At 39.1% G+C, this 13,541-nt stretch overlaps 1 protein-coding gene across 1 annotated transcript; it reads right to left on the bottom strand.

The window, feature by feature from the left end:
- Positions 1-2,781: 2,781 nt before the first annotated feature.
- irf1b (interferon regulatory factor 1b) lies at positions 2,782-7,021 on the bottom strand. The gene is made up of 10 exons (XM_068330844.1): positions 6,891-7,021; positions 6,245-6,337; positions 5,723-5,822; positions 5,452-5,619; positions 5,269-5,309; positions 5,027-5,153; positions 4,715-4,825; positions 4,560-4,588; positions 4,233-4,350; positions 2,782-3,593 (listed from the first exon to the last, which is right to left on the bottom strand). The coding sequence occupies exons 2-10, from the start codon at positions 6,329-6,331 to the stop codon at positions 3,502-3,504; spliced, it is 873 nt and encodes a 290-aa protein (XP_068186945.1). The 5' UTR covers positions 6,332-6,337; positions 6,891-7,021; the 3' UTR covers positions 2,782-3,501.
- Positions 7,022-13,541: the final 6,520 nt, after the last annotated feature.

The following is a 13,541-nucleotide window of genomic DNA, read 5'->3' as shown; positions in this document are numbered from 1 at the left end:
CACAGCTTTAATAAAAATTGTGTTGCTTTAAAGGAGCAAATTAGAATTACCTTTTAAATTTTGGTCAGAATATTTGGTGAATCTTTTTTGACAATTTTGTGGACTATTCCTCGATGATTGTTTTTCTCAGCTTTTTATAATTATGTCTGTTTCTACATACTATACTGGACATATTTTGAAGGTCCATCATATCTGATCTGTCAGTTGTGTTTTGGGCAAACTGGCATTTCTTCTGATGCCAAGACAAACAATACGATACGATCCAGCCAGACTGGAAAAGCCGAAAATTGATTTCATACAAAAGATGAAGGTAAGATCTAACATGCACACCTTTTGTCAGCTTTAAATGTTTTATTCTGTTCGATGTCTCTTCACAGTGTAGTTAAAAGCGAGTAAACGGGTTTAAAATCTTAAAATCAGGTCTGGCTGCATTGGCAGTCGATGTCGAGAGGTCAGAATGGGTGTTCAACCATCCTATCTTCTGGTTTTTGTCAGGATTCTAAGAAAAAAGGCTGGTGACCCTAATAACATCACCATTGACCAGCAACACTAATGGATTGACTGATTCATTACAAATAAGAAATGCAAATTCCAACCCATTAATTTTTAACTATACTATTAATTTATTCTATGTGAATAAATGTTCATTTGACTTAATTATGTGTCATGCTGCATTAGGGGAACATGTCAGCTTGATATTTAATATTTTTCAAACTTGATGGATGTCAACCACGTATAAAAAAAAGCCTTCACAAAACATACCAGGGTGGCAGGAACGACACAGGAACCGAGTTTCAGGTTAGTGCATTTAAGGATTGTTAGTTTGTGTAGAAATAAAATGAGGATTTGAGATAAGCTGATTCAAGATTGAAGATCAATATTAATCATGTAATGGCAAAATTTAAGAATGGCAATATCATTCAAAATGTCTTTACTTCAAATGTATTTTATTTGATAAGTAACAGATATCTGGGTTGTTTTTTTTTTGGTATCAAAAGACAGAATATGTCACAAAATTACAAGTTTTATGTGTGATCTGTGCAAATAAATGAATGAGAAAACAAATTCCAAGTGATATCAGAGTCACGAGACGGGAGAAGTCAGGGAAATACCGGCTGGCTCGTCTCCCCCCTGGAAGCTTGGGAAACGCTCACAAGCACATTTCTGTTGTTTCACAACTGTTACAGCAGATCCTCCTTCTGAAGTCGCCGCGAGTAAGTTGACATAATGGGAAAGGTTTCTCAGACGGAAAGCACCTACCTGTACACACACACACACACACACACACACACACACACACACACACACACACACACACACACACACACACACACACACACACACACACCTTCTTTCACCTCTTGACATCACATCAGAGACGTGAAGGACAGTTTGCATTCACTTCACCAATTTAATGTATGTTTAATGTGTTTTAATGTACATTTCTTCATGTGTTTTGATAGAAGCCCCCCCTGACCTCAAGCCCTGGGACCCCCCAGGGCCTCAATGAGCCTCAACAGACCCCTGGGTCTCTGGGATGTCTGCAAGTGGCTGCTGTGCCTCAAATGCTGTGTTGAATACTGTAAATGTCCGTGTATTTTACTTTGATTTTCATTTAATCATGTATGCAAACTATTAGCAAACTATTCATGGATTTATAATGATATTAATGTTGTTTTGAGAAACGAGTTATTTATTTGTGTGTACCCCCAGTGTCACATTGACTATATTCTATGTAATACCCTCCCTTTAAAAGTCATTTTGGGGCAGTAAAGGCAGAAACCTGGAAGTTCACCTCCAGCACATCCATCAATCGTATCATTTTTTGTGGTAAATTAACATTTTCTTGAAGAAATACATTCCATGTGGTTAAAAATACACAACTGTGTTTTTAAAGGCAGTTTTTCTGGGTGGTTGATGTCATTTTAAACAAAAAGTCATATTTTTATTTTTCTATAACTTTCAACTGTTGACTAAAGTATTTTTTTGGGGGGGGGGGTGCAGTCAGCCTGCATTATGTTGAAACGGATTGCATCACCTCCAGCAGGTCTGGTCTTGTTCCACAACCTCAGCATCCGGTTCTCATTGTCTGCCTGATATGAATTAGTTTAACAAGGGGGCGGTCATCTTCCTTCCTCAACCTTTGGTCTGCAAACGTTGTAAGATAAAGAATTAAAAATGTCCAGCAGCACACACAGCCAGAGAAACTGATGGATAAAATTTAAACGGAAATGATGTGCAAATAAATAAACTCCCACCTGATGAGTCACAACAAGGTTTCAAGTTGTTTTTTTTGTCAGTCAAAATTTGAACTTATTTGTTACACATAACATGTAAACGGCATGCAGAGCTAATAGAAAGTCGTTTGTTCTTAGACGATGGATGCAGGAGATTATCTTAATGCAAATGTACATAAAATCCATGTCTCTGCTACACAAAGATATAAAATTTAAACATTTTATACAGAAATCACGTAAATCACCCTTTAAATAAATTAATTACTGTTTATTAAAATGAAGCAAGAGGGAGGAGAATAAATGAAGTCTATTTTATACATATATACTGTATACTGTATATATACTGTATATACATGTACATGAAATTATATGAAATCAATTTTAGCTTCATATACATATATGTATATACACACGTATGTATATATTTTCCAATAATTGTTTTAAAAAAAATAATTTTTCATTCATTTGTAGTGTCCACTCAGTTTATCTTCAAGACAAAAAAATTCTAAACATTGATGTAAACATGATATCATCATATACATTTTAAGAAAAGTTTGCCTTTTGTTCTCTGCATATTGTTAAAATCATGTTGATGTGTCATATCCAGTAGAACTTTTATTTGCCTTTGTATAAAAATATGCAATATTGCATTAAAAATAATGTAAAACATGATTATGTAGACCAGATATTTTCAACAACTCTTCAGAGTTCAATGCGTTACTCTCAGCCTGCAGTATTCCCATCACAAACACACAGATCAGACTGTAGAATTCACAGCAATTATTTTTATTTTAAAAAAACACCGAACATCTATTTACAGTAGTAATTTACAATAGCTCTGATGAAAGTGACGTGAAATTCTGAAGAAGTGCTTTAACCAGAAATTAGGTATGTACAAATTCTTATCCTTTACACTGATCTTCAATTTTGCATGTAACGGAAGAAAAGCATTAACTATTGTTGTATTTTTGAATATGAACAGAACAGATTATTGTGCTAGTGCAAACTCTAGGTCACAAAATAAGTAGCACCATAACACCTTATACCAAATGAACACATGCAAAAATGAACTGCAGCTGAGTAGTTTCCACACAGTAGTGTTAGGACTTGGTAATCAAGTAGGATCTCCAAACTGCTGCTGAGAACATGCCGGATGAATGATGGTGGTGAGTCCAACGAGAAAAACGATCGGAATAGAACTATGTCACACAGGAAGAGCTCCTATAGAGTCCAAAGTTTCACAGAACTGTCCTGCCCTCAATCCTCAGAGCAAAAAGCTCTTCCAAAGGTCGTCTGTGTGGTTTGTGAAGCCCGAGTTCAACGTCGTGTACTGAGGAATATCGTCTAGTTCGTCAACTGCAAAAGAAGAAGCAAATCCAAAGTGAGGACGGTGATGTAAGCAAAACATTTCAAAAACCAACATCCTGAGAGGGAGTCTGTCAGAGTGATGTCATCTCAGATTGGATGAGACTGTTCAGAGCAGGTTTAACACAACATGCTAATAAAGTTGTGGGTCATGTTTCTCTGCTTCCATTGCTGACAACACTAAAAGTGATGCAACAGCTTCAGTTGCATCCGTTTTGGACCGTCCTGTGTCCATCTGTCACTTCTAAGCCACCCAACTTTACAAAACTGTGATACTAACTTTACAAAGATAAAATTAAAGACACTAAAGATTTAAAGATACTAACTAAAAATACTAACGATTTCAAGATACTAATACTAGATTTAAAGATACTCACTTTCAATTGTGCAATTTCCTCTGGGATTAATAAAGTATCTATTCATCTATCTACTACATTACTAGAGCTCCTTGACTTCAAGACATAATATTTTCGGATGAATTGTGGAAAAACCAACATACATTTTTTTAGGTCTAAGAGAGGGGAGTTGTCTCCTTAGTGTGTTTCACCAGAAACAATTTCCAGTAGAAACACATGTAATAACATATTTTACACTTTAATTCTTTTCTCCCAGTCAGCTGACAACGTTTACCTGAAGACGAGTCGCTCCACTCGCTCCATGAACTGGTGCACACTTCATTGGACAGGAAGCCTTTGCTGCCCAAGCCGTCTGTCATCCATTCTGATTCTTTCTCCAGTTGCTCACAAATCTGAAACAGCAACACTGTACTGAGTATGATGTAATATTTTGCTTAATACATCACTAAACAGTCTGATCAATCGATTCTATTGATGCTTAATATAGTTATAGTAATTCATTGCTTTTTATTGGCCAAAGCGGCAGAATAGGACGACTGTAGGAATTCCTGCCAATGAAAAATGTTTGTTCTTGAGGTCAGGAGCCGGAGGCTGAGCTCACCTGTATAATGTCTTCTTCATAGTCGTGATCTAGAAGATCCCAGCAAAGAGAGACAAAGAGAGGAGCGGGTCATTACATAGTTCTGTCTCAAGTGGATTTCAGTCAGTCTTCCAACACGCATCAGCTTTTGCACGCCACATGTGTTGTTGTCTCACCAGGGCTGTGCTCCGGTGAAACTTCGAATCTGTGGCTTAGACAGACTGTTCCTGCAATATCCACCGACATGGACCACTCAGGAACCTTGGACGACTCCACAAACATGGGATCTGCAAATAAGGCGAACATTAGCCTCAAAAGAACTTGGTGCTCAAGCTTTCAACAGGAGATACATCCTAGGAAGATTATTTTGGCTTCTTTAATGATGATGGTGCCACAAGACGACACTTCCTGTTTATGTTTGTATATCGTGCCACAGGAAATTACATCATTATGATGTTTCTTCTGCAGCTCTGCTTGTTTCTCCTCACCTTGCTGCTGTGTGTTCACTGTGCTGTCAACTGTGTTCTCCTGAGTGAGCATGGAGTCTCCTGACACCGACTCATCCATGGAATACGCAGGAACCATCTTCTCTTCATGCATTTCAGCCGTTGGGCTCTGAAGGAAGACAAAAAAATTGCATGTGGTATAAATTAAAGAAACTTGTGACAGTGTGAAAAAACAGATAACACGACAGTCAGTATAAAAGTCATAAAATAAAAGATGAGACTACCTTCTTTCCTGACTTTATTTCCCTTGATTTTGTCCGCTTATCTGTTGAGTTAGAAGAAGACATTTTGATCACTTAAACATCTTAAGAAGAACAGGCTAGATTTAAAAAAATTTTTAAAAAAAGATCAACAGCTGTAAGATCTTCATTTAAAAATGCTTGTGTGCCTCCTGTCAAAAGTCTCACCTTTAGATTTAGGAGTAACGGGTAACATCCTGAAGACGCGCATGGCTTGGTGACCTTTGTTGATGCTCCTGTTTTTCACTTCCTCAATGTCAGCCAGTGAGTTCATGGCACAGCGGAAGTTGGCTTTCCATGTCTTTGGGTCACAGGGTTGACCTTTTATGTATTTCCCTGCAGAATACATTTTATTTAGTTTCCCACCTTCTTTAGCCCTAAAATGATTTTCTGCTCCTGGTTATAGTTTACATGTCTATATGCATCCATGTTTGCTCACCTGTGTGGATGGCCCACGCTTTGAACAGACTCGCATCTGTGTCCAGTTCCCATCCATGTCGAGCTGCGTGCTTCCAGGGAATCGAGAACATCCTCTTATCCTGCCAAGTTAAAAGAAGGAAGTCAAGTTGAAGCAAAGCCCACATGTTCAACTAACAATAGATTTTTTAAAAATGACTCAAAGGTTTTCAGATATCGCAAGAAACAGTGACTCAAAATGAGCATTTAACTTGTAAGTAAAAATATTAGGTATTCTGTCACGAAAAACATTTGCATTGCAGTCTGAATAGAAACAAATAAAAGTTCATAATAAATGCCAGCACTGAATGACAGAGCAGGATATAAAGGCCACGTGCAAAACTGCTGCAAAACTCCTTTTCCTCTGTAAGACTTGTTCTCTGATCCTACAATTAATACAATTCAAAATGTCTATTTCTTCACATACCTCCATAAATTCACTAAAAAATTTTGGTAAAAGTGTTTTCAGGTAAACATTTCAACTTGCACACAAGCAGTGTCTCACCTTGTCCACCCAAGTCAGACCCGAGATGGTGTTGGAGTCGATCATCTGCTCCAGCCATGGCCTCATCCTCATCCTTGTCACGGGCATGATGGCCTAAAATATTCAACAGAGGAAAGGAGTACAAAGTCTTTAGATGGTGAATGCTGTGAGTGATCATGAGAACAAATGAACACCCCCATCTGCCTCAGCTCAGGTTGACTGCAGCCTGCTGGAGGAGCAGAATGAGTTCACGGCCAGGGCAAGCAGCCCGAAACGGGGGCGTAACGCGTCGGAGTCACGGTTGTTATGAAGGTCACAGTAAATCAAAAATGGCCAAATAATTAGGAATTCTCAAATTAAATCAAGTCATAAATGCAGATTGACTACATTATGCAGTTCTAAAATGATCGTGACCATTATTTCTGCCTATGACGCGTAAAATGTGCGCGCCCAAGTTTCTCCCGACGCGGTAAAAGCGCACACCTCCTCATCCGCTGAAGGCACAAGGAGTAAGTTTGAAAAGCCATGAAACGGCTTTAAATACATAAACGACTGCACATTTCCACAATGAAAAAGTATTTATAAGAAACACCTGAAGGTAATAAAATGTTTAAATGTGAGCCTTTGCATTTCAGTAGAGGCGGTAAGTTAATATCTCATAACTTACAGGCGCTGCTTCGTATGATCCGTCAGAGAAAAATACAGAATATTAGTCCGGTAATAATCTGAAGAGACGCTTCTTCCCGTCTTGTACTTTCCACCTAATGTCTTGTCTTGATCGGATGTGTACTGACTGACTGACTGTTGACGCGCGTCGTCGTTTTAAGCCGTTCAGTGGGTATTCCCCGGTACGTGCACTGTAAAAAAAAACCTCCACGAAAACAAATGCAGCTCCTGCAGCGCTCTAACGCGTTTCTGAAAAGTCACTGTAAATATTTTCACATAAAAGCATCAGTGATCATTATGTTGCCTCTTTGTGTTCGCGCAAACTATGATAAAATAATAAAAATTAAAGTGTACATCACGGATATGGGTAGAAAAAAGGCAGAAACACCAATATGAGCATTTTTATATCTGAAATATTAAAACTACTTCATTTAAGAGACTGTAAGCGAAAACATATGGTTTAATCTTTGTATATCAATAAATTATTTACAACTGCATTAATTCCAAATATGATAGTAAAGGAAGAGAATTAATCCAAATAGAAAATTTAGTTCAGATGGGTATATTTTACAGTGCACTGTGTGCCCCTCCTGCCCCGTGGAGCAGCAGTCTCGTTTCCGAGAAATCATGCCTCTGAAAGCAAGGAGGAAGTTAATACTGTACCCACAGCAACACACACCGCCTCCAGCACACACTGATCACGGTGGACGGTAGCACGTAGACGCTCCGGCCTGACAGGAGTGTCATCACCATCATCATCATCATCATCATCATCATCATCATCATCATCATCATTATCATCATCATCATCATCATCATCATCATCATCATCATCATCATCATCATTCAGCTCTGCAGACCCCAGACTGAACATTTTACAGCTTTTAGGATATTTTGCGTTCACATAGAATGCAAAGCTGATGCAATTTATCAATAATTATTATAATAAACATATATTAAACTGCAGTAATAGTCCAAGAACAACAATAACAATAAATAAATAGTAATAAATTGTTAATAATGATGATTATAATAATATTCATAATAATATGTATTTTTCAGATTACGCAACTCCTTTTAAATGCATAAAATGCACTTAATTTTTAACTGTTGTGAAGCTCCCGAACACACACCCACACCCACGTCCACCCACCACATGCCAGACCGCGTGGGCTCGGCCGATTGTGATAAGAGGCAGCTCCTCTGAGAAGTCGAGCATTTCCCCTAAACGATGCAGCGCGTCGCCGCTAGGGGCAGTGTGGAGCCAGTATGGATGGGCAGTTTAGAGCGGTAGGTGCAGTGTGGAGCCGCTAGGGGCAGTGTGGAGCCAGTATGGATGGGCAGTTTAGAGCGGTAGGTGCAGTGTGGAGCCGCTAGGGGCAGTGTGGAGCCAGTATGGATGGGCAGTTTAGAGCGGTAGGTGCAGTGTGGAGCCGCTAGGGGCAGTGTGGAGCCAGTATGGATGGGCAGTGTAGAGCGGTAGGTGCAGTGTGGAGCCAAGTATGGGCAGTGTAGAGCAGTAGGTGCAGTGGGGAGCCGCTAGGGGCAGTGGGGAGCCGCTAGGGGCAGTGTGGAGCCGCTAGGGGCAGTGTGGAGCCGGTATTTCATGGAAGTAGGACTGACGGGAGATGACACTGCGAGAAATGGACCAGCTGTAAACGCACCGGACGGAGCAGTAAAGCTGTAAATAAATATAACGTTCTATTTCTGGAAAAAAATAAATTTTCTATTTATTGACAGCTTTACCTCACGCTGGATGAGAAATCCCGCAGGACGCGCTGAGCACCTGATAGATGTTTTGATGGGAGTTTGGGAAAACCCGCTCCAGTCACGTGTCTGTGGGCGCTGTCCAATCACGTGTCTGCGCGTCGTGCGGCGTGTGGGAGGGAATATCAGGGAGTTTTCCTGCAGCCGGTGGGAATCTCCGAATGAATCAGACCCAGGAGGGGAAGTTAACCGCCTGTTATTGTCGTACTTGTGAGCTGTGTCAAACACCAGAGTGCAGGATGTCCTCAGCGTGGAGACACGAACATGGTTCACCTCCACGAACTGAGCGGCTGACGCAAAACACGCAACTGCAGAAGCCGTGCCTGAGGTTTTATTGTTTATTATGGCTTAAAATCTTTCACGTCTCGATATAATATTTCATGTGATAACAAAACCAAAATGTCTGAAGCTACAAGAAGAGACTGTGAGGCGATAGTTACCGAAACCCCTTCAAATCGTTAACTAAATTCCCATTACAGGAGATGTGAACCAAGTTCAGACTGGGTGGATGTTTGAGACACACCCAGAAAGCCTGACCTTCTTCATTTACATTTCTTTCACAGGGTTTATGTGACTGTAAACTCCACAGGATGAGAGGTAAGGTGCTGTGAGGCAAAAACGGAAATGCTCTTGACGTGTTCTCTTTAAAAAAATAAAGTATTTATTCATTTATTTAAAAAAATTTTGTTCCCTGTTTGAGTTTATTTCTTTTTGTTTTGACATCTTTCATTTCAATGTTATATTGTAAAAAGAGCTAAAAACAAACTGCATAAGTCAGCATTTTTGATCATTGGTTAATACCGTTTGTTCTTTTGCATCAAGATATAGAACTTTATGTGTTTTATGTTTACGTATTATGTTATCTGTGTATTTGTGAATTACTTTTCTCGTACAGTAATTCTCTTTTTTTATGCTGGGAAATTATTATATATAAAGTCACATCCAGGATAAAATAATGAAAATCCAAGAATACATAAAGAATGTGGACTGCAGCACAAAAACAGGCTCTACTAGAGTTCAAACACAAGTTAGGACAATAACTTTGTTCAGATTAAGTTAAAATGGGCTTAATTACTGCATTGTGGGAAATCTAGTTTTTGGTCAAAGCACACTTTTGACCTATTTATTTTTTTGACACTCTGACCTTTTATGCTCTTGTCGGCCACATAAAATAATGTGGAGGGCCACATTTGGCCACCGGGCCTTGAGTTTGATACATGTGGTATAGGATGTTAGCTGGAGCAGCATACGATGTTATAGCATTACAACATTATGGAAACTGCTTTGTTTTCTTTGCCTACTTTATTCACTGGATTGCTGGTAATATGCCTGCATCTGTTTCTGTTCTGTTTGAATAATAATAATAAAAGTTTGATCAGGAAAAACTTTTTAAAACAATAGAACTTTCCTTTTTACAATGTGATAATTTTGTATGTGGTGATGGAGCCTATCCCAGCCGACTTGGGGCGTGAGGCAGGGGAGACTCTGGGCGTGACACCAGTGCACCGCAGAGCCACACAAACATGAACAACCTCACACCTACGGGCAATTCATCCATCCATTTTCTTGTAAAAGATTTAATTTAAATATAATTAAAGTTCACTAGTAATCCTGTTTTCTCACCTACAGTCCCGTACATTTACTCGATCTCGCATACCATGATGGTAATTCTGATTATTGAGGCCACCTGCAAGGATAAGACAGTAATTGGAGGCTTTGGGATGAGGTGGGCAGCTTGAGCATTCAATCTCCCCCTACACCATCTGCTGAGAGCTCAGTGACAATGGATCAAGTCAAAGCCCTCAGTAGTTAGCTTGTAATTGCACTCCAGTCCACAGAGGGTGGGGCAGTGGGAAGGTGTGAACAGCAGATATAATATTTTATACCTACTGATTAGAAATGCAATCAAAAATTTCCAGGTCAGCTTTAATTGGATTCACTGAAACCGTCCTGCTGAGTGTGTTTTTGTGAAGTGGAGACATCCCATCAGCCCAGAACATGAGACTAGGACTGGTGTCACTAATATCCTTCACTGAAGGAAAAGTGCTTGTACTAAACTGTATTCTGACACCATAAATAAATATTAATAATAGTGATAAGTTAATACACAAACAAAGCAGCATTATAGTGATGCAGCTTGTCAAATAGTGGGTTAAAGCTGCTCCGTTTGAAATTCAATATGTTTGTTTTAGAGGTGGCCAGTGTTCCATCTGTAATATGAGTCGACCATCGCTATAGAAACAAAGGAAACATGCATGTGAAGTCACGTTTAGAATTTCTCATCTTTATCTTATAGTACAGTGTTTACATCAGTTAAATAAGATGACATTAATTACTGGGGATGTCAGTAATTATGTCCCATAATTACTGACATCCCCAGTAATTATGGGATGTCTTTCTCATGTGGAGCTACTAACAAATCACAGACGTTTGAGAAGGACACAAGTGAAACGTTTCCTAAACAATCATGTTAATATTTGATTAATGTTTTGTTATTTTATGGCACGATTCAACATCTTTATTAAGATGATCAAGATTAAATATTGTCAACATGAATGTTTATGACACATGACAATGAGTTCTGTGCAGATATTAGAGCTTTTCATGACAACAAAATTATTGGTTTCAATCAGAGTGTCTGTAAAGAAAGAGGAAAGCAGGTAGTGGAGCTTTATTTTATTTATTTTATTTTATTTATCTATCTATCTATCTATCTATCTATCTATCTATCTATCTATCTATCTATCTATCTATCTATCTATCTATCTATCTATCTATCTATCTATCTATCTATCTATCTATCTATCTATCTATTTATTAATTATTGATAGTGAAACAGCTCCAGCTCCATCTTGCTCCCAATCTGTCAGCAAAATTTCAGTGTGGTTCTACCTCTCAAACTTGTGGGTTATGTTCACTACAATCAAATGTTCGGTCTATTTGAGGCAATAGGTTATTACAAATTGCTAAATGATTTTCGAAAATAATTACACCAGTCCAGAAGTCTAGCGCTTGCTCCTGTCCTACAAGGTGGACCTTCATCTTGCTGTAGAAAGCTGATGGTCCTCTGGTAAAGAAGTTCTACTAACTAACTAAAGCAAGAAGCTCAGTACACATTCCAGGAAGACAAGGATCATGTCTGCTCATTTCAAAAGACAAATGATAAGAAAGCAGGCCAGTGACATTGATCAATATTGATCAGCGGGGTCTACTGCTGGCCCAGGCAGCCCGCTCCTCTCTCTCCTGTGGTGAGACCTGATAGGTGAGGACGTTGAGGACGTTGGGTCCTCAATATTCACCTGGTTGGTACGTTTCAGGAGGAACGCCGTCGGCTGGCCTCCGTTTCTGAGTCCACCCGGTTGAATGTATTATAATCAAGGGTTTCAGCTTCCCTTTGTCCTTGTTTGACCACGCCCACTGATTTCCATTTCAGTTTGGTTTTGCATCTGAATCTTTTGCTTATTTATCATTTTCATAGAATTATTGGTTGGCTGTAAGGAACCCTAGGATTTTAGTATGGGCAGCTCTTCTTGAGACTTTCCCAGAGGAGTATTCTTCACTGCAAGCAACTAAACCTGTTTCTGATCAAAGTCGACACCACAAACTTGATTTGAATGGGTGGTAGGCTGCAAAAAAACAACAACAAAACATAACCACCCGTTGTCCAAACAACTAGATCTCAGAGCCGCTTATTCAGGAGTTAAACCACTAGTTCAACAATGTTTCAGGACTGATTTATATTAGATGAGGATTTTTCTTCTAATTAAATGTTTCCCATGCCAGAGGGCTATCTGTGGAAACTCCTCAAACTCTCCTCTACCTGCCTTCACATCACATCCCTGGATTGAAAATCACCACATCAGCCACCTGCATCCGAATTCCTAGCTGAGCTTTCTTTCTTTCTGGTGCCCAGGGTCTAAAAGGGCCGTTAGGTGAAACCCCCCCCCATTCTCATGCCAGCATCTTTAGCCATCATAGTTACACAGCAGGTTATACGTCCCTTGGACATTTAATTTTACCCTCTTATCTGATTACGATTGTTCTTACTCACCTGGAACCGTGTTATCAAAACTTTTCACATTATTAATCTGTATCAAAACATTTCTCATGTGGAACTGAGAACATGAGATGTTTTACTTATACTTGTGAAATACAATCTGATATTTCAGAAAAAACATGTGACCTTGGCAATTATGGAATTACCATTTTATTCCCAGAGTCTTACCTCTGAATGTTCTGTAGGGGCAGACTTTAAATAAATAATTCACCATTGTAATAAATAATGGGATTTTTTTTTTTTAAATTTGGCTAAGCAGACTTGATAATGGTAGGTGTTACTGCTGTAGGCATCAGGAGAGAGACCCTGAGGCCCCTCACATGAAAGCATCACGTTAAAACAGTGGTCAGGTCAGCCTGCCGTAGATACCTGCATGACGGTTAACCTCACACGCTGAGTCAGTGTAAATATTGTGTAAAGTGTAAATATTAGATGTGTTGTAATGCGGGATTGGGATATTTGTTCTATTTCCAAACAGGTGTTGCAGTGACGGTTTACTGCAGTCAAAAAATCTGCATCTGTGAGATTAAAAGTTTTGGAAGGGGTAGAATGTGTTGAGTGCAGGACTTTGCCCCTCACATAGAACAGATGTGTGTGTAGACTATTTTTTTTAATAACACATAAAATGGACAGATGATCTTAGATCTGTAAGTTTTCCAGGTAAATAAATCAGGATGGACTGTTTTTAGTACACTTTCCACATAGTGTCTTGCTGCCCACAGCATGCAGTGATGCAACAATTTATTGCTGACTGCTGTTGGCTGATAATCTGAGTGTTTTCCATGCACTCAGGCTCACAATACTAAAGATTACATCACTTTAAATGTG

This window comes from Antennarius striatus, chromosome 13, assembly GCF_040054535.1.
Source record: "Antennarius striatus isolate MH-2024 chromosome 13, ASM4005453v1, whole genome shotgun sequence".
NCBI lineage: Eukaryota > Metazoa > Chordata > Actinopteri > Lophiiformes > Antennariidae > Antennarius > Antennarius striatus.
Note: the sequence above shows the minus strand (reverse complement) of the source record. Positions and strands in the feature narration are given on the sequence as shown.

Excerpts from the sequence above, each read along its gene's own strand:
- irf1b (XM_068330844.1), bottom strand. The coding sequence starts at position 6,331 with ATGCCCGTGACAAGGATGAGGATGAGGCCATGGCTGGAGCAGATGATC. Across the intron at positions 4,826-5,026 it reads AGTGAACACACAGCAGCAAG|ATCCCATGTTTGTGGAGTCG; the intron begins GTGAGGAGAAAC and ends CCTTATTTGCAG. Across the intron at positions 3,594-4,232 it reads GTGGAGCGACTCGTCTTCAG|TTGACGAACTAGACGATATT; the intron begins GTAAACGTTGTC and ends CTTCTTTTGCAG.